The sequence below is a fragment of the Helianthus annuus genome, chromosome 5 (genome assembly GCF_002127325.2).
Source record: "Helianthus annuus cultivar XRQ/B chromosome 5, HanXRQr2.0-SUNRISE, whole genome shotgun sequence".
NCBI classification, from domain to species: Eukaryota; Viridiplantae; Streptophyta; class Magnoliopsida; order Asterales; family Asteraceae; genus Helianthus; species Helianthus annuus.
Window position 1 is genome coordinate 130,962,931 of NC_035437.2, and position 22,682 is coordinate 130,985,612.

General features: G+C 37.5%; 1 protein-coding gene across 1 annotated transcript; it reads left to right on the plus strand.

The window, feature by feature from the left end:
* Positions 1-340: 340 nt before the first annotated feature.
* LOC110943616 (leucine-rich repeat extensin-like protein 5) lies at positions 341-12,179 on the plus strand. The gene is made up of 4 exons (XM_022185354.1): positions 341-360; positions 419-522; positions 11,002-11,137; positions 11,510-12,179. Exons 1-4 carry the CDS (start codon positions 341-343, stop codon positions 12,177-12,179), a joined length of 930 nt encoding a protein of 309 aa, XP_022041046.1.
* Positions 12,180-22,682: the final 10,503 nt, after the last annotated feature.

Genomic DNA, 22,682 nt, shown 5'->3' on the forward strand with positions numbered 1-22,682 from the left:
ATCTCTTTATTATAACTCATTTATAATAAAACCCTTGATCATCATCATCTTCAACCTCATCTCAGACCCTCATCTCAGACATCTCTCTCTCTCTCTCAACATACATCTTCATCCCCACCAACATCCCATCGCCGCCATCATCTTCATCCCCACCACCATCCCACCGCCGCCATCATCTTCATCCCCACCACCATCCCACCGCCGCCAACTCTGTTCTCTCTCTAAAATACCGCAACGCTCGAAAACACATGGTAAATCGAAGCTCAAACGCTCGAAATCGAAGCTCAAACGCTGCTGGTGCTCAAATCGAAGCTCAAACGCTCGAAATCGGAGGACGGTGATGGCGATGGCGGAGGAGAGGTAGCGGTGGGTTGATTTTGGGGGTCATTTGGGGGTTTTTGAGGGTTGTTTGAAACAGGGTAGAGAGAGAAGAGAGAGACAGAGGGGGTTTTGAGAGTGCAGAGGCGGTGGGTGGCAGTGAACGATGTAGTGGCGGTAGGGTGGGTGTTGATGGTGGCGGTGGTAAGAAGGGGGAGGAGGTGGTGGTGGTGGTGGTGCTTGTGGCGGTGGTGAATTTGGGAAAGGAGATGCCTTTTCTTGAAGATGATGTTCTTGATGATGAAGTTTGATGGTTGTTGTCTGTATTTTGAAGATGATGTTCTTGATTTGTTGTTGAAGATGATGTTCTTGATTTGTTGTTGAAGATGATGTTCTTGATGATGAACTTTGATTTGTTGTTGTCTGTATTTTGAAGATGATGTTCTTGATGATGAAGTTTGATTTGTTGTTGTCGGAGAGAGATAGGTGGTGTTATCAGATTCAATCGGAGGAGAGTAATCGGAGTTTAGGGGGTGTCGTGTCGCGGCAGACGGTGATGGTGGTTTGTGGCGGCAGGAGGAGAGAGTAATCGATTAACAGTGTTTGGGATTTATAATCTGGGTTTGAAGATAAAGAGGTGGTGTTTGGGATTTATAATCAGAGTTTAGGGGGTGTTTGGGATTTATAATCAGTTTAGGGGGTGTTTGGATTAATAATCATTTACAATAAAACCAAAATGACAAAAATACCCCTGGAGATAAGGACAAAACAGGGGGGTTGAAATTGGGAATTCTAGTCAAATTTCACTTTTGGACCAAAATGGCAACAAAATGCAAACCACAGGGCTCTGGATGTAATAAGTTTGAGATTTGGACTAAAGTGGCAAAACTGGCCAAACCACAGGGACCAAAATGGCAGTTTACTCTAATAATAAATATAGTTTTTTTAATTATTTTTATTATCTTCTTTACTTTTTAAGTTAGATAAATTTATGTAAATTGGTACTGGTATCGAAAATACCAATACGATTATCGGTACATGAAGGTAAAAACCGACACCAGCCTGGTACAGAAAACACCAAAAGTCAGTATCGAATTGATTTTGAAAATCTTTTAGTTCGGAAAATTCCGTACTACTACCCGGTACCATTTGCTCATCCCTGATCACGGGTGTCGTACGAACAACAACAGTATCGTGCAACTTTTTTTGTTGATTTTCTTCAACTTACTTTTAATGATTTCTTTTTTTAGTTTCAGGGATAGGGATGAGCTCGGCACCAACCAATACTGAATCGGTACTGGTACCAAAAATACCAGTTACGGTACCGGTATATGAAGGTAAAAATCGGTAGCGAACCGGTACCAGGAACGCCAAAAGTCGTACCAAATTGGTACTTAAGATCTTTCGGTTCAGGAAATTCGGTACCGGTACCCAGTATCATTTGTTCATCTCTGACAACAGGTTTCATACGAACAACATTATTACCATACAACTTTTTTGGTTGATTTTCTTTTGATTATCTTTTAGTGTTTTTTCCTATATTTTCCTTTTATTCTTGTGAACGGTTTCCGTGCGCAACACGCTTGTAGTAATTTCAAAACACATGTAAACACATACTAAACAAAAAAAGACGTTCACCGCAACGTGGCGATAGTAAAAAAACTAGTTATGATTAATAATCATATATAGTGACATAGTTTTGCTTGTTAGTATTACTAAATACTTAAAGTGTAGTTTAAAGATCGAGGTCTTATTAACCACCTTTGAGTTGTAACATCGTATTTCTCATTTAGAGGGAAGGGGGTGGTCATCACTTGCAAACATTTCATCACTCACAACATCCAATCAAGTTTCGCCATGTCATCAACCATTTTTCCATCACTCACAACTTTTTTAGTGGCAATGGTCATCTCTCACAACACCCAACAATAAACCCTCACACCCCCTGACATGTTCCATCACTCACAAGCCATAACGCGTGAATTCTTTCACGGAATTGTTCTTCACGCGTGAAGAATGCATGGTGGCGGTGGGCTGTTGCCTTCCATCACTCGTGCAACTTGTTCTATGACAGATAAAATGTTGTCCACCCCCAGTCGCCTTATAGTTTCAGCTTGTTACCCGTTTATCAACCATCTCGATGTAAATTCATAACATGATAAATTTTATTTATAAAAATACTATTTCTACTTTCTACCAATTTGATGGACAATTCTTTTTAATCCCAAATATAACCTTCAAGTTCACATTAGCTTCTTGGACACCATCGATCTTTTTAAGTACATTATAACGATTTTCAAATTACCTATGTTTTTCAACACACGACGGTATGGAACTGTTCATTTTTGGATTCCGAGGATTTTGTTGTAATCTTGGGAGATTCTGACTAGTTTCAAACAATTACATAAAATACGAACAAGAACAAAAATGAAGAAATTGACTTTGATTTCTCCACAACTCGTGTAATAACTATCAGATTAATCTATTTGGTGGTACTATCGATGATTAATCAGATCAGATATGAAGAACACTCAAGAATGAATTTGAAGATTGTACTAAAAAACTTTCAAACAGTACCATACATGCTTATCAACATATTACCGTCGCATATAGTGGTGCCCAAATCGGGTTTTTTTTTAAAACCGGTTTCGGGTATGGAACCGGGTTCGGGTAGGACCGGGTTTTACAAAATCGGGTTTTTTTAAAAATCGGGTCGGGTCCGGGTTTTCTACCAAAAGTGTATACCCTATATACCCGGGTTCGGGTAGGGTTTTATAAAACCCGGGTATTATAATACCCTATTTCCGGGTTCGGGTCCGGTTCGGGTATTCATCGGGTAGGGTTCGGGTATGCATCAGGTTGGGAAAAAACCCGCACCGGGTATTAAAATAACCCAACCGGGTATTAATGCTTCTTTATATGTTTTATTGGATGATGCCTATTGAAATTTTAATGACATTTCTAAATTTAAATTCGATAGTGCTAGATCGAAGGAATAGTCCTAATTTGAATCCTTTTAGATTACATAAACAACAATATATTTTATTTGCTATGTTATGTTTTAACCAAGTTTCATCAATTTTTCATTTTTTTGTATTAGATGAACACCAATGGATCTTTCCAGCAAATAGAGGGGAATAATGACCAAATACTTCAAATATCATTAGAAACCTAATAATTAAACAAGATTACATCAAATTGCATACATAATTTTGTTAAATCATAAGAACTATGAGTCTTAATGCTTGAAAACATAGATAAAATAACATAGATCAAATATGAATACCCGGTTATTTATAAAAACCGGTTCCGGGTATTTATAAAAACCGGGTTTCGGGTATAAACCAGGTATAAAAAAACCCGATTCCGGGTTCGGGTTTTAAATCAAATATGAATACCCGGTCCCTACCCTATGGGTAGGGTCGGGTTCGGGTATAGAAAACCTGGTTTTTATAATACCCGGTTCCGGGTTTTTTTCCGAGTTCGGGTCCGGGTTCGGGTTTTTTGTGCACCACTAGTCGCATACCCATCCTCTCGACCAAGAAATCTGTGCGTCCTCTTATCCAAGGCCCATTGGTTTTGTTTTAGTTTTGAGGCAATTAAACTATACAATCAGATCCTTGGACCCAAGAAACTTGAAGCCCAGTTTGTATATTTAAAAGGTAACCTGATCCAAGTTCTTAAACCTAGTCGTTTTAATTTGTGCGTTATAGACTTATAGTGTTCCATCCGTTTTGGGTTTTGGGAAACATACAGATCCCTTGTTTCAATTAATTGATCCAACCATTAAATTCAATATCACAGGCCCAACTCTTGTGAATTGTTTCAATTTAAACAAGTAAATATTGTTTAGAATCAAATACAAAGTGTAAAATAAATAAGAAGTTCATTGATCTTAGATCTGTAGGGTTGAGATTAGTTTTAGGAAAAAGAAAATAGTGAAAGGAGATAAAGGGAATCCTACATTTGTTGATTTTCTCTCTCCACGTGCAAGACATATGTCAATTCCCCCAACAATTTAAAACGTCTATAACTTTTTCATACGACATTTTTAAAAACAATTCACCATAATGAGTGTTTTTTATCTTTAATATGAGCATGATATTGCTATATAAAAATAAAATAAAAATTGGTTTTTACTGGGTTTTCTTTGTATTTTGTTAAAGATTCTGTCATTTTTGTCTTTCAACTGGGTTTTGGTCATTGTGTTTTTACTAGGGTTTTATGCATTGTGTTATTATCAAAACTTATAACACTATGCTAATTTCAGTTATGTTCATTGTGTTTTATTAGAACCTATAACATAAATTATGACACAGTGAAGATGATGTTTTATTTGGGTTTTCCATACATTGTGTTAATTTGGTTCTAACTATTGTGTTTTTTAACTAGGTTGGTTTTCTATACATTGTGTTATAGCTTCTGTCATTGTGTTTAGTCTGATATCCTATATGTTTTAATCTGTTGACCATTTTGTTTTTATTTTGTTGTTGAATGTTGATTATGTTTTAATCTATTGTTCAATGTGTTTTAGTCTTTGTTCATTGTGTTTTTAGTCTGTTGTTCCTTGTGTTTTTAGTCTGTTGCCCATTGTGTTTTAGTCTGTTATTCATGGTGTTTTAAGTTTGTTCTCCATTTTGTTTCAGTCTGTTGTCCATTGTGTCTTTTATCTGTTGTCTTCAATTATTTTTTTAGTCTACTTTCCATTATGTTCTTAGTTTGATACTCATTGTATTATACATTATGTACATTATGTTTTAGACTGTTCTCCATTGTGGCTCTTATCTATTGTCATCGATTGTGTTTTTAGTCTTTTTTCCATTGTATTTTTAATTTGATACTCCATTGTGTATTACGCAACAGGGTTTTCAAAAAAAATGAAAATTATAACGATAGAGTCCTCGTATTAAAAATCAAAACATTCGATTTTATGGTATACTTTTTTTTAAAACAAATGACATATAAAAAGTTACGGACGTTAAAAAATAGGTGGGGGCGAGGGTAGGATATGACTTGCATGTGCATGTTTTCAAGCATGTGCATATTGAGTTTTTTCTCCTGAACACTTCTCACTTTCTAGTGACTTCTCACCCTTCTTGTTTATTTCATTTTTTATGGAGTAATTTAACCCTCAGTTTATGGCCAAATGATAAAATTGTTATTATGTGGATCATGCCCTTCAATTATATATAAATTATATATATTTAAAATCAAAACCAATAAGACGCAGAACCTTGTTAAATTAAAACGAGTTTGCACTCTTATATCTTCTAAATCGTTTAATATTTAATAAAATTTACTTGGTCGACAAATTAATCTAATATCATCAAAATCCGTGAATAACACTAAAATTACCAACAAATTCAATGGTTTAATAAATTATGGGACTTGGCCTTGTTTAAATTCCGAGTTTTGCATATGATCAACTCCTCAATTTGTTATATCAAACAATTTTTTAAACCATTTACTTATTGCCTTATATTGTGGGTCATTAAGTGTTATAACTGACGTTAATTGTCACAATTGAATATAACTTGTTGGACCCGAGTAACCCATCGACCTGTGTATTCGATCAGTCACGTGAAGGTTGTCACTTGTCGCCTAGCAGGGGATGAGGTAGTGTACAAGCAGGGGTAGCCCATGCTACCCCTCAACTCCGTCTCCGTATGGTAAAAACACCCTTCAACTCCGTCTACGTAATGTATAAATTTTTAGAATAGCATACTTTTGATTGGAATTATGTTGTGTAGGTCTAATGGAGTTTAAGAAGCTATGCGAGAGCTAAACGGAGCATCGGGATGAAAAACGGGTCAACCGGGAGCGAGAATGGAAAAACAGAAAGTTAGAGATGGAGGCATCGTCGTCGACGCCCTCCTGAGCCGTCGGCGACGCACTCTGATGAGTTCTGTCGGGGTATTTGGCCCGTCGACAGTGTAATTAGCCATCTGAGAAAACCAGCATATCCACATGGCGTCGCCGACGCCTCACCAAGCCGTCAGCGACGGCCTCCCTTTTACCCTGTCGCGAATTTTGGTTTTTGAATAATGGGGACGGATATATCACTTGGTTTTTGACCATTTTTGGGGGTTACACTTCATTTGGAGTTTGAAATCATCACTTGGAGCCTAGAACTCACAACCAATCATCCCCAATCTATCCACAACATCCATCTTGATCCGAATTCATCATCAGTACCCATTCCATAACCCTAATCACCACCAATCCTTCAATCCACTTATCACCACCAATCACCCTAAACCCTAATCACCATTCTCACCTCTTCAAAGCTTCAAGATGATGATGTTCAAGTTCCAAACATCCGGTGATCGCATTCATTCGACTACGAGCGGCTAGATTCTTGTTGGTTTCACCTTGGTGTAGGTTTTTGTAAGTGTCTAGGGTTTAAACATTCTGTTTTGTTTGATTTTGTGACACGTTATGATTTGATTTTGAAACTTATGACAATTGTCTTGCATTTATATTGAATTCGTAAATTGTCGAGTGAAGATTAAATTTGACTTTACAAAATGTTTATGTGCAATCATGCCTTCTCTAGGTTAGAATTTACATGTTCTTGGTAACAAAGTGCATCTTTGTCAGTTCTTTGTAACGTTGATAGCTATTGGCACCTAAGCCTCGAAACACTAAATTCGTTAGTCATATTTGCAATTGAATTGAATCTAAAACGTGTAGAAACCCTAGGACTTCAATTACCGAACCGGGTGTGAACCTTGTTCTCATATATTGTTTTAAACCATTTGTTAAGTTTTCGTCCAATCATCCAAGCTTTTCGTAGTTAAATAATTCAAAACAAAATTGTCGGTTCACTCCAACACCTTTTCAACCAAACAAATTAATCGAATTAATAGCAAGCTTCATAATTAAAGTGACAACATTTTGTAACACCTCGAAAATTCATGTCCAATATAAAGTCGACACGTGTCATGAGCTTTAAACGTGTAAAAGATTGCTTGTGAGGGACTAAAGTTGACAAACAAAGAATCTACATGTGCAAAAGGATTCAAAGTGTCAGCAATGAATAAATATATCTTTCAATAACCCTACACGATGTTTATACCCTTAAACGAATAAATTATGGATCATACAAAGCCAATTGTGAAAGAAAGTGAGAGATTACAAACTACAGGGGTTAAATGTGTCAACATGTTTAAAGTATACCTCTGAGTGACCTTTTAGCAAACCCGAAGCTTTGTAGCAATTAATTATACTCACTAGAATAAGTGATAAAAATTTCACAAGATTTGGATAAAGTATGAGAAAGTTATGATAATATTCGTATACAAGGGGTTAAAAGCGTCAACGTTGAAATTAAAGGCTTTACGGGTGATCATAAAGTTAACCGAGGACTTAACGGTTTTTGGTTATGCCTTGGAGCCCTTAAAAGTCAAGTTAAAGGGTTGGAAATGCAAGAAATAAACTTAAAACCACGTTTAAAAGGACCATGGACTAAATGTGCAAATATTAAAACATTTTTAACCTGACACGGGGCCTCATACCGGCCGCGTAAGACCCAGGTGGTCTGTCACGCGGGCCGCGTGGATGTCTGCAGCGAAGAAAAAGAGGACAACTGCCTGTTAAAGTCTGTTAACCGACTTAAGGGCCTGTAAAATGATACCAGGGGCTGTGCAAATGGATTTACATGCAATAGGGACACTTGTGATGATCAGGAATCATTCATAGACTTGCATGGCATCATCTTAATCAATTGAATTCACTATATAAGAAGAACTTTGTTGCAACATTTTGTCATTCACATGCAAACTTTCACAAACTCATTTCTGGAGGTTGCTGGAGCTCAAGGACATTTCCTAGAAGTCATTAGTCGTGCATAGGACCTTTGTAAGTGTCCTTAACCCTTCTTAATTCAGTTTTACTTAGTTAATTAGCCTAAAGTCAAACCGTCGTAATTAAGGTTTGACTTCGTAATTAAGCAAAATTTGTCCAGTCAATTCTCGAATTGAAAGTACCTATAAGTTGGTATTTACGTGGGTAATAAACCCTTAAAAGGGTACTCTCTAATTCCCACTTTAACTAGGTCAAATGTCGGGTCAAAGCTAAATAGAAAAAGTCAACAGAAAGCTTTTTTTCAAATAAACATATAATTAGCAATGTAGAAGCCATGCAACCTGTTTTATCACTCTTATAACTTGGTAATTAATGTAAGAACATGTCTAAACATGTTCAACCCGACAATTTTCAGTTTAAGCTCGGTTCGGAACCGAAAGTCGCAAAAGTAGACTTTTGTTTTGACTTTCAGTTCTGACCCATTAGAGCATAATTTAGAAATGCCTTAGAGCTTTATTAGGACCAGGTTTCATGTTAGTATAACCCTCTGAGATTATACAACTTGGTTCGTTAGTTATCTAATTCATTTGCATGTTTCCGTTATATGCTTAATTGTTGACCATTATGCCCTTTTGACCTTAAAATGATATTTTTGAAAATGTGAAAGAATAGAGACCTTTATTAATGAAATATAAACATGTCCCTAAATTTTCACATCAGTTTGAGGTCTAGATTAGGAGTTATGCTCAATAGCGTGATTAGAAAGCTTTTTATTAATTAAACGGCGTAATTAGCATATAGCCTATTTAAACCCAAATTTTTATACCAAACTTTTTACCCACTGACATAAATAATATTCTGGGATTTTTGAAGATTTTTATTTATTTTTAGGCTGATCATAACATAGGGTTCTAAGCTTTATTCTGTAATTGTTGGTTTTGCCCTTTTGACCTATAAAATGAGTTTTACAAAACATTTTGACACCAAACCTTTTGCTACTGATTTTATATGATAAATAAAGTATTTTAAGCTTTCTGAAATAATAAAAATATCAGCTTTTATTATAAAACCTGGAAATAGCTTAAAATCGCCTTTTTAAGCGTTTTTAACGCATAGTATAAGTTAAACCTATTTTTAACATATAAGGTTTGATGCCTACTGATATTTTTAGTAAATTTTTATACTTTATCAGTAAACAAAAGTTTTGAAATCAGAATGTTAATTTTTACCATTTAAGCTTATGCGAAATTACCAAAATGCCCCTATGGTGCATAGTTTGGTTATAAATGATAAATTTCATATATATGTAATACCCTACTGTTATGACTTATAAAAATAAATATTTTTACTGATTGTGTTAGACCTGAAACTCAGATTTATAAATAATCTCTTTTATGAGCTTTAAAATGACTAAAATACCCCTACGGGGCATAATTGGAGTTTAAATTCATTTTGGGCATAATGGAAGGTATCATACTGATATCACAACATATTTAAACCCTATTAACTTAGGAAACCTGTTCATGACTCATTTGGTTACCCATTACGCAATTTTCGCGTTCGTATCGGTTTATGTAACTAGTTTGCATAAAATAGCCGAAACGGGTCAAACCTTATCATTTTTATCTCAAAATCCAGAATGTGTTTAGTTTACCAATATTAAACAAGTATCCAAGCTTGTCGGGTCTAAAACACCTTCTAATCCGGTCTTCGCTTGATCATGCATTTTGAACCGTATCTTCTTTTAAAACTAACCGGTCTAAGTTTAGGCTTAATTAAAGACCCATTAGGAATCTAATAGGTTATTAAAAACCTTCGTTCCAGATTAGGAGCCCGGTAAAAGCTACGTGCACTTGCTGTTTGTGATTATTACTTGCTCAGGTAAATACTTTTAACTTATTTTCCCTATACGGGCTTGGGATACGGTATTATAATAATACCGCTTGGTCGGGTGTGTAGTCATTTAGATCGTATTGTGATTAATGTATTTACATAGCCCGTTTTAATTTGTATTATTTGGTGTATGGCATTTGGGGGTTAAATGACCATGTCCCGGATATCCTTGGCATCATTCAAAGAAATGGTCATTACCTAAGCACGAGGTGTAGGCATACACCTAACAGTTGCATATGTAAAAACTGGTAATCCACTTAAAGGAATCAACCTTGTGGGCATTATACCTGTGGCGTGTCAGTTAATCTTAACCGGCTCTTCTAACCGGTACTAATGGACGACAAATAAGTAAAACTGTATACAAGATTATTTTTAAATAATTGTCCCAAGTTATAAAAGATATTTTTGCCTAAGTGCATTCAAACTAATTTTCTTAAACTCTTTTCAAAATGAGTCAGTTAATTGTATTTACCAGTGTAAACTGACGTATTTTCCCAAAAAGGCTAAGTGCGGGTATTAGACGAAATAGGCCGGCTACTCCTGGCATCATTAATCAAGTTTTGCAAGCTCTAGATGTTAAAGTCTGTTGAACAATTTCTTTTATCTTTCGATCCGCCTATGGATCCATTACAGTCCGTTGTGATACTTTGATATTACTATTTATTCGGTTTGTGATGTGATTCATCTCTTTTGCTTCCGCTGTGCATTTAAAATTGTGTTGTTTGACTATGATGATATCAACTACGTCACGATACTCCACACCGGGCCCACCGGTAGTACGTGGAAATATCGGGGTGTGACAGGTTGATATTAGAGCCAACACTGAGTGAATTAAACACTAGCCTTTTGTGTTTAATCTCAGTTACACAATTGTACATTCCTCAATTTTCGAGTCTAGACAAAGAACATAGGAAAAATCCTGATTTGTTTTACTTTTGTCTTTTATATATTTTTCCTTGTTGTTATCTTTGTTTATGTTGACAGGATCAATCATGCCGCCAAGATTTAGAAGGGGAAGAGGAAAGGCTCCAGTCACAGGCCACGACCACGAAGCCGGGCCATCATATAGACGAACCCCATCAATCACAATGAGTACCAGTCCGCGTGAGCATTGGAGGACGTATATAGAGCCAGCGAGGCGATCCGTCTCGCTAAGTTCATCACCGTCTTATCACTACTCTTTTGGGCCTCACTCTGAAAATGAGCCCCACAACCCACAGCCTTCTTTTATACCTCTCCAGCGGTCCAACTCTCACCATTCCTTTGGCGACCCAACACCTGTCTTCCAAAGCCGGTTCAACCCGGCAAACTACATTGAAGAACCAGTGGGTTTTAACCCACTGGGACCTGAAGACCACTTCTCGGGCGACCATGCAATGGACATGGACGAGGACACGGATCCCGCTGAGCCTCCAACCAGGACCCCTACGCACCCCATCGAGATCTCTGATGGGTCACCTTTCCATGGATCACCTTATCGTGGTCCGGACAGTTACCAGGCGAGATTCGCCCAGTATGACTGGGTGTTTACCCCTTCGTACCACACCTCGCCTCACCACCAGCAGCAGCAGGATCCTTCCGGGGATTCTTGTTTTGTCGCGGTCACCCCACCGCCACCACCACCAGTTCAGCAACCGCCTCCGGTGCCACCGAGGCAACGAAGATCAAACGCACGGATATCCGTGCGAGGAGGAGTGCGTATCAGCACCCCTCAACCATCAAGTGGCAGTCATTACCCGCCACTCCATGAAGACCCGCAGATGGGTGGGCCTTCAAACCCCGTCTCGGAAGTAGACTCTGCGCCTGTCGCACCACCGTTGGGTTTTGGTAACCCAATTCCTGCATACGCCGGTTCAGCAGCGTACAACCCATTTGAGCAACCGGCCCACACCAACTACAATTATGCTGAGGTTGACCCATACCAGGCAGCATGGGATTACAATGCTCTTCACCCTGAAGGGCCTTATGGAGCTCCTTGGGGAGTTGGATACCCAGCTTATGGGTACCAACAACCGCCACCTCCTCAACCTCTACATCAGCAGCCGCCGCAGTCGCAATTGATACCACCAGAACGCCAACAGGAGGTTCTTGATAGGTTGAGCGGGAAGTTCAAGCAGAACGCAGGAACAACCAAGGCTTCTTCAAAGGTTTGGCAAGCCTAATTAAGGGGAAGACCAAGAGAAGGGATTTTTGAAGATCCTTGTTTATTTATTTATTTATGTTGTAATCAAGTCCCTGCTTGTGGACTTTTGTTTCTGTATTCAGCCCCTGCGTGGGCATGTCCTTCTGTTTGACCCCTGTGTGGGTATGGTTGTTTGTTTAGCCCCTGCGTGGGCATGTTGTTTCATTTAGAAGTCCCGTTTAGGGCAAATCTGTACTTGTTAATTTTTGTAGTGGAATGGTTTAATTTAAATTTTCATTTTTGTTAATTATATGCATAAACATAAAATATGAAATAAATGAAAAATAACATTCCCTTATATAAAATCTATCATTATAATAAAATAACAAAATCTAAAAAGGACAAGACCTAGCCATGTGTCATCTTAAGACAGGGCCAAGATGGTAGTTCCACAATTAGATTCAGATCCTTATTAACTTCTCAATTTAGGATTGTTCTGCGTAAATATTAAAAAGAATCTTAAAGGTAAAACCTAGTCTATATGTCGTTGCAGACATGGCCAAGATGGTAAAACCTATTCAAAAGATTCCAATCCTTGTTAACATCTGAAAACATGTTAACACTCTTGGCAAAATGTGATTCGATAAAATCACATAAGTCATTCCTAAATTGGGGTATTCCAATTTTCCTTATTTATATAATCATCCCTTAAGGATGAAGTGCCTACGGGCCATAATTAACGTCCTTTGGGACTAAAGACAGTGGTGGTCTATAACTCCCTGTCAAGAAAAGGTAATGAACTTTGATTCAAGCCTTAAATGCCTCGATGCTATCAAATCCTGGTTTATAAATTAAATCTGTCCATGTGACTAGGCTTTTTGTGCTATTATTTAATTAAAATTAAGGATTATAATAAAGATCATGAATATATATATATATATATATATATATATATATATATATATATATATAGGTAGAGGATCCTGTAAAAAGTCCAACTTTTGTGAGGAGTGTGAGAAATAATTTGGGAATGACAAGTGTCCCTTATCTTAATTAATTCAAAAGGGTATATTAGTAATTGTCCATTCTTATCAATTAATTGATTTCCAAAGATAACTGTCAAAAATATCAGGCGATATATTAGGGATGTGATTCGAATTCGAATTCGATTTGTTCTATACATTTAATTCTTTACGGTAAGTTCTTGTTGTAGTGTTATATTCCCCAGTCAATAGTGTTATATTATGTACAGGTATCTTTAATCTCCTTTTCATAGTGTTTTATCCTCATCAATAGTGTTTTATTCTGTATAGTGTCTTACAGTAAACAGATAGTGTTATATCTTTCTATAGTGTTTTATCATGTAATATATTGTTTCTTTTTATAGTGTTTTATCCTCATCAATAGTGTTTTATTCTGTATAGTGTCTTACAGTAAACAGATAGTGTTATATCTTCCTATAGTGTTTTATCATGTAATATAATGTTCCTTTTCATAGTGTTTTATCCCCCATCAACAGTGTTTTATTTATGTATAGTGTCTTACAGTAAACAGATATTGTTATATCTTCCTATAGTGTTTTATCATGTAATGTAATATACTGTTCTTTATAGTGTTATAAAAAGTTGTTGTGAAGGAAATCGAAGAATTTATTTCAGTACGAGAAATTCGCTGATTTTTTAGGAGATTGATGGGGGTTTTGAAACAGTTACCATAAATTCGATGATTTATAGGAGATTGATGGGGATTTTGAAACGGTTACCATATTTGAAACGTTGGAAAAGTCACTATTGCCCTTTAATTTTACATAAGGTCCTTCTAATTAAAACACAATTTACATTTTATACCCTATTGATCTCAACCATTAGATCAAATATCCAATGGTTTAAAACACTTCTTACCCTTCTCACATTTTAGACACTTTTTACCATATCCCTACCCTATATATATATATATATATATATATATATATATATACACTTAGCAAATTAACCAAAATGGTTATTAAAAAAAACCATGGTTAATAAATCGTCAAGAACGATAGTACTGTATAAGCTTCTAAATAAACCTTGTCATTAATTTTCTTTTATGTAGCAATTAAAGCTACATGGCTAGGTCGGAAGAGGTAAACAGTCATCCCGTGGAAAACCACGATAATGATAGGATCAATATAACCAGAGAAGAGCTCCGTACACTTATTGACACTGCTGTATCTAAAGCAGTAGACAGGCAGTTCAGGGAATCTAGTGGGACGCATAGTAGAACATCATCTGTACCCCACTCTAAATCTGTCCCTAAGACTCATTCAGAGGCCCATAGCAAGCCACCCTCTACACAGCCTAAGCCCAAGAAAGAGGATGTTCAACATTCCTCAAACCAGCACAGTGTCCCATCCAAGAGGATAGTATTTGATAATGAACCATGTACCGTACTTATAAATACTTTGTTTCTTGCAAACCCCGGGATTTTACTGGGGAGAAAGGAGCAATAGACTGTATGACTTGGTTGGATGAAATGGACACAGTGGTTGATATCAGCGGTTGTGCTGAAAGGGATGTAGTAAAAGATGTATCCCAATCGTTCAAGGGAGAGGCACTGGCATGGTGGAAGTCTCTCATTCAAGCTGCAGGAAAGATCCCACTATACAATCTGACATGGGATCCAGTTTGTTGCTCTCATCAAAGAGAATTACTACCCTCAGCACGAGGTTGAAAGGATTGAGTCAGATTTCTTATCGTTGGTAATGAAGAATTTAGATTGTCAAGCTTACCTCACTAGTTTCAATACCCTGTCTAGACTGGTTCCATATCTGGTAACCCCGAAACCCCAAAGAATTGCTCGCTTCATTGGGGGTTTAGCCCCAGAGATAAAGGCCAGTGTTAAGGCATCTAGACCTGCTACCTTTAGGTCAGCAGCTGATCTGTCTCTGTCTCTTACCTTGGATGCGGTCAGGTTGAGATCGCTTAAGAATTCGGAGGAAGGAAAGAGAAAGCGTGAGGATGATAACTCATGAAGATCTGAAAAGAAGCATAAAGGTAACACTGACTTCAAGAAGAAGTCTGGGTCCAACAAGGGTGGCCAACAAGCTGAGGAAAAGCCAAAGTGCAAGACTTGCAAGAAACGTCACTTTGGGAAATGCAGGCTTGAGTCCAAGTCTCAGTCAGGACCAGCTGCATGTGGGTTATGAAAGTCTAAGGAACACAAGACGGTAGACTGCAAGAAGATTAAAGATGCTACGTGCTACAACTGCAATGAAAAAGGGCACATCAAGACCAATTGCCCTAAATATGCTAAAAAGCCTAAGGAAGCCAAGAAGACCAATGCAAGGGTCTTCCGAATGGATGCACGAGAAGCTGTTCAGGACGATAATGTGATAATAGGTACCTTCCTTATAAATGATATTTACGCAAGGGTATTATTTGATTCAGGCGCTGATAAGTCATTCGTAGATGATAAGTTTTGTAAGTTGTTGAATTTACCTGTTTAAACCCTAAGTGTGAAGTATGAGGTAGAACTAGCTGATGGTACCCTAGAGACAGCCTCAACTGTGTTAGACGGATGTGTCATATCCATTAGGAACCACTCCTTCTCGTTATCCTTACTTCCTTTGAAGTTAGCCGGTTTTGACGTAGTTATAGGCATGGATTGGTTATCTCATAACCAAGCCCAGATCGTCTGCAATAAGAAGCAAGTGGTGATCAAGACTCCGTCTGGTGAGCCACTTACCATTCAGGGTGATACCCAGTATGGATTGCCTGAGCAAGTGACTATGCTCAAGGCATCTAGATGCTTGAAAAAGGGTTGTGTCATTTACATGGCATAGGTAACTATTGATGAGCAGAAGCCCAAGGTTGAAGACATTCCCGTCATTTCTGAGTACCCTGAAGTTTTCCCTGAAGAACTACCTGGTTTACCACCAGATAGGCAAGTAGAATTTAGAATTGATTTCATCCCTGGAGCAGCACCTGTCGCAAGAGCGCCTTATAGGTTGGCACCAACAAAGATGAAGGAATTGAGGACACAACTAGATGATTTGTTAGCCAAAGGTTTTATTAGACCTAGTTCGTCTCCTTGGGGAGCACCAATCCTGTTTGTCAAGAAGAATGATGGATCGATGTGTTTATGCATCGATTATCGCGAGCTTAACAAAGTCACTATCAAGAATAGATATCCATTGCCCAGGATCGACGATCTGTTCGATCAGTTGCAAGGGGCAAGTTACTTTTCTAAGATCGATTTAAGGTCAGGCTATCATCAACTGAAGGTTAAAGATGAAGATGTACACAAGACTGCATTTAGGACTCGCTATGGTCATTACGAGTTCTTAATGATGCCTTTTGGGCTCACTAATGCACCTGCAGCGTTCATGGATCTCATGAACCGCATCTGCAAGCCCTACTTAGATAAATTTGTCATCGTCTTCATCGATGACATTCTAATTTACTCAAAGAGTCAAGCTGACCACGAGAAGCATCTCCGTTGTATACTTAAGCTGCTTCAACAGGAAAAGCTCTTTGCCAAATTTTCAAAGTGTGAATTTTGGCTTCAGGAAGTCCAATTTCTTGGACATGTTGTTAGTGAGCGTGGTATCCAAGTGGATCCCGCTAAAATTTAAGCCATTATGAACTGGCAAGAGCCGAAGACGCCTACGGAGATTCGCAGCTTTCTAGGACTAGCAGGATACTATAGGCGATTTATCAAAAACTTCTCAAGAATTGCAGCACCCCTAAATTTACTAACTCGCAAGAATAGCAAGTTTGATTGGGGGCCAAAACAGCAAGAATCTTTTGATATTCTTAAGCAGAAGTTGAGCAATGCTCCTGTATTGACGTTGCCTGATGGAATTGATGAATTTGTGGTATATTGTGATGCACCACACACCGGGATGGGATGTGTGCTTATGCAGAAAGGCAAAGTTATTGCCTATGCTTCACGTCAGTTAAAGGTGCATGAGAAGAATTACCCCACCCATGACTTAGATTTGGGTGCCGTTGTATTTGCACTAAAACTGTGGAGGCGTTATTTGTATGGAACCAAGTGCATGCTCTATTCTGATCACAAGAGCTTTCAACATCTGTTCAATCAAGAGGACTTAAACATGAGGCAGCGACGGTGGATAGAAACTTTAAATGATTATGACTGTGAGATAAGATACCATCCTGGCAAGGCGAATGTAGTCGTCGATGCCTTAAGTAGAAAGGAAAGGGTGAAGCCCATAAGAATCAATGCCAAGAGCATTGAATTAAAGAATAGTTTGAATGAAAGATTGTTAGCTGCGCAGAAAGAAGCTGTACTAGAAGCTAACTATCCTGATGAAAAGCTAGGAGTAACTGAAGAACAGTTATCCTATGGCAAGGACGGAATCCTGAGATTAAATGGACGAATATGGGTTCCAGTTTATGGAGGACTTCGGGATGTTATCCTTCAGGAAGCCCACAATTCTAAATATTCTGTTCATCCTGGAGCTAATAAGATGTACCAGGATTTGAAGGCAAACTATTGGTGGATAGGCTTGAAAAAGTCTATAGCTACCTATGTAGCCAAATGTTTGACATGCGCACAAGTCAAAGTTGAACATCAAAAGCCGTCAGGTTTGCTACAACAGCCTGAACTTCCCACCTGGAAGTGGGAAATGGTGACAATGGATTTTATCACCAAGTTACCAAAGACGAAGAAAGGGAATGATACTATTTGGGTGATAATGGATAGATTGACTAAGTCAGCCCACTTCCTACCAATTAAGGAAACACACAGCTCAGATAAGTTAGCTCAGCTGTACGTTGATGAGATTGTATCTCTCCACGGGGTGCCAGTATCTAACATTTCTGATAGGGATACAAGGTATACATCCCATTTATGGAAAAGCTTCCAGCAATCCCTAGGCACCCGACTAAACTTCAGCACTGCATACCACCCGCAAACGGATGGTCAAAGCGAGCGAACAATTCAAACACTGGAAGATATGTTAAGAGCTTGTGTGATTGATCTAGGTGGAAGTTGGGATAATCATCTTCCAATAATTGAATTTTCATATAATAATAGTTATCATTACAGTATACAAGCTGCACCATTTGAAGCCCTATATGGAAGGAAGTGCAGAACGCCCGTTTGTTGGGCAGAAGTTGGAGATATCCAACTAACAGGACCTGAGATAGTCCTGGAGACGACCGACAAGATTGTGCAGATAAGAGATCGTCTCAAAGCTGCCAGAGATAGGCAGAAAAGCTACGCGGACAAAAGGCGTAAACCTTTAAAGTTCGAAGTAGGTGATATGGTTCTGCTTAAAGTATCACCCTAGAAGGGAGTGATGCGATTTGGTAAGAAAGGTAAGTTAAGACCAAGATATATAGGACCATTCGAGATCATCGAATGTGTAGGAATAGTGGCTTATAAGTTAAACTTACTGAAGAGCTCAGTGGTATTCACAATGTATTCCACATCTGCAATCTGAAGAAATGTCTAGCCGATGAATCGCTAGTCATACCACATACGGATGTGCACATAGATGAGAGCTTGAAATTTGTGGAAAAACCTATGTCGATCGAGGATCGACAGGTTAAGAAGCTTCGAAGGAAGCAAGTACCAATTGTGAAAGTTAAATGGGATGCCCGCAGAGGTCCCGAATACACGTGGGAGGTAGAATCCACAATGAAAGAAAAGTACCCTCATTTATTTCAGTAAATCTCAAGGTTGAGATTTCTTTTAAGGGGGTGAGGATATAACACCTCGAAAATTCATGTCCAATATAATATCGACACGTGTCATGAGCTTTAAACGTGTAAAAGATTGCTTATGAGGGACTAAAGTTGACAAACAAAGAATCTACGTGTGCAAAAGGATTCAAAGTGTCAGCAATGAATAAATATATCTTTCAATAACCCTACACGATGTTTATACCCTTAAACGAATAAATTATGGATCATACAAAGCCAATTGTGAAAGAAAGTGAGAGATTACAAACTACAGGGGTTAAATGTATCAACATGTTTAAAGTATACCTCTGAGTGACCTTTTAGCAAACCCAAAGTTTTGTAACGATTAATTATACTCACTAGAATAAGTGTTAAAAATTTCACAAGGTTTCGATAAAGTAAGAGAAAGTTATGATAATATTCGTATACAAGGGGTTAAAAGCGTCAACTTTGAAATTAAAGGCTTTACGGGTGATCATAAAGTTAACCAAGGACTTAACGGTGTTTGGTTATGCCTTGGAGCCCTTAAAAGTTAAGTTAAAGGGTTGAAAATGCAAGAAATAAACTTAAAACCACGTTTAAAAGGACCATGGACTAAATGTGCAAATATTGAAACATTTTTAACCTGACCCGGGGCCTCATACCGGTCGCGTAAGACCCATGTGGTCTGTTACGCGGGCCGCGTGGATGTCTGCAGCGAAGAAAAACAGGACAGCTGCCTGGTAAAGTCTGTTAACCGACTTAAGGGCCTGTAAAATGATACCAGGAGCTGTGCAAATGGATTTACATGCAATAGGGACAGTTGTGATGATCAGGAATCATTTATAGACTTGCATGGCATCATCTTAATCAATTGAATTCACTATATATGAAGAACTTTGTTGCAACATTTTGTCATTCACTTGCAAACTTTCACAAACTCATTTCTGGAGGTTGCTGGAGCTCAAGGACATTTCCTAGAAGTCATTAGTCGTGCATAGGACCTTTGTAAGTGTCCTTAACCCTTCTTAATTCAGTTTTACTTAGTTAATTAGCCTAAAGTCAAACCGTCGTAATTAAGGTTTGACTTCGTAATCAAGCAAAATTTATCCAGTCAATTCTCGAATTGAAAGTACCTATAAGTTGGTATTTATGTGGGTAATAAACCCTTAAAAGGGTACTCTCTAATTCCCACTTTAACTAGGTCAAATGTCGGGTCAAAGCTAATTAGAAAAAGTCAACAGAAAGCTTTTTTTCAAATAAACATATAATTAGCAATGTAGAAGCCATGCAACCTGTTTTATCACTCTTATAACTTGGTAATTAATGTAAGAACATGTCTAAACATGTTCAACCGACAATTTTCAGTTTAAGCTCGGTTCGGAACCGAAAGTCGCAAAAGTAGACTTTTGCTTTGACTTTCAGTTCTGACCCATTAAAGCATAATTTAGAAATGCCTTAGAGCTTTATTAGAACCAGGTTTCATGTTAGTATAACCCTCTGAGATTATATAACTTGGTTCGTTAGTTATCTAATTCATTTGCATGTTTCCGTTATATGCTTAATTGTTGACCATTATGCCCTTTTGACATTAAAATGATATTTTTGAAAATGTGAAAGAATAGAGACCTTTATTACTGAAATATAAACATGTCCCTAAATTTTCACATCAGTTGAGGTCTAGATTAGGAGTTATGCTCAATAGCGTGATTAGAAAGCTTTTTATTAATTAAACGGCGTAATTAGCATATAGCCTATTTAAACCTAAATTTTTATACCAAACTTTTTCCCTACTGATATAAAATAATATTCTGGGATTTTTGAAGATTTTTATTTATTTTTAGGCTGAGCATAACACAGGGTTCTAAGCTTTATTCGGTAATTGTCGGTTTTGCCCTTTTGGCCTATAAAATGAGTTTTTACAAAACATTTTCACACCAAACCTTTTGCTACTGATTTTATATGATAAAGAAAGTATTTTAAGCTTTCTGGAATAATAAAAATATCAGCTTTTCTTATAAAATCCGGAATAGCTTAAAATCGCCTTTTTAAGCGTTTTTAACGCATAGTATAAGTTAAAACTATTTTTAACATATAAGGTTTGGTGCCTACTGATATTTTTAGTAAATTTTTATACTTTATCAGTAAACAAAAGTTTTGAAATCAGAATGTTAATTTTTACCATTTAAGCTTATGCGAAATTACCAAAATGCCCCTACGGTGCATAGTTTGGTTATAAATGATAAATTTCATATATATGTAATACCCTAATGTTATGACTTATAAAAATAAATATTTTTACTGATTATGTCAGACCTGAAACTCAGATTTATAAATAATCTCTTTTATGAGCTTTAAAATGATCAAATTACCCCTACAGGCATAATTGGAGTTTAAATTCATTTTGGGCATAATGGAAGGTATCCTACTGATATCACAACATATTTAAAGCATATTAACTTAGGAAACCTATTCATGACTCATTTGGTTACCCGTTACGCATTTTTCGCGTTCGGATCGGTTTATGTAACTAGTTTGCATAAAATAGCCGAAACGGGTCAAACCTTATCATTTTTATCTCAAAATCAAGAATGTGTTTAGTTTACCCATATTAAACAAGTATCCAAGCTTGTTGGGTCTAAACCACCTTCTAATCCGGTCTTTGGTTGATCATGCGTTTTGAACCGTATCTTCTTTTAAAACTAGCCGGTCTAAGTTTAGGCTTAATTAAAGACCTGTTAGGAATCTAATTGGTTATTAAAAACCTTCGTTCCAGATTAGGAACCCAGTAAAAGCTACGTGCACTTGTTGTTTGTGATTATTACTTGCTCAGGTAAATACTTTTAACTTATTTTCCCTATTCGGGCTTGGGATACGGTATTATAATAATACCGCTTGGTCGGGTGTGTAGTCATTTAAATCGTATTGTGATTAATGTATTTACATAACCCGTTTTAATCTGTATTATTTGGTGTATGGCCTTTGGGGGTTAAATGACCATGTCCCGGATATCCTTGGCATCATTCAAAGAAATGGCCACGACCTAAGTACGAGGTGTAGGCATACACCTGACAGTTGCATATGTAAAAACCGGTAATCCACTTAAAGGAATCAACCTTGTGGGCATTATACCTGTGGCGTGTCAGTTAATCTTAACCGGTTCTTCTAACCGGTACTAATGGACGACAAATAAGTAAAACTGTATACAAGATTATTTTTAAATAATTATCCCAAGTTATAAAAGATATTTTTGCCTAAGTGCATTCAAACTAATTTTCTTAAACTCTTTTCAAAATGAGTCAGTTAATTGTATTTACCAGTATAAACTGACGTATTTTCCCAAAAAGGCTAAGTGCAGGTACTAGACGAAATAGGCCGGCTACTCCTGGCATCATTAATCAAGTTTTGCAAGCTCTAGATGTTAAAGTCTGTTGAACAATTTCCTTCTATCCTTCGATCCGCCTGTGGATCCATTACAATCCGTTGTGATACTTTGATATTACTATTTATTCGGTTTGTGATGTGATTCATCTCTTTTGCTTCCGCTGTGCATTTAAAATTGTGTTGTTTGACTATGATGATATCAACTACGTCACGATACTCCCCACCGGGCCCACCGGTAATACGTGGAAATATCAGGGTGTGACACATTTAAAATCAATCACATCCATACGCAAACCACAAACTCTTTGTGGTTTGACCCCTTACTACCACTAACGCATTGTTAAGGGTAATTCGGGGCTATAAATATTATCTTGGACCGGAGTGCGACACTCCGATCAGTAGTGGGGTTGGTGGTAGATGGTTTATGGTGTTGGTAATGGAGAAGAAGGTTCAGGGATGTTTTAGGTTTTAAATATAAAAGACGGAGC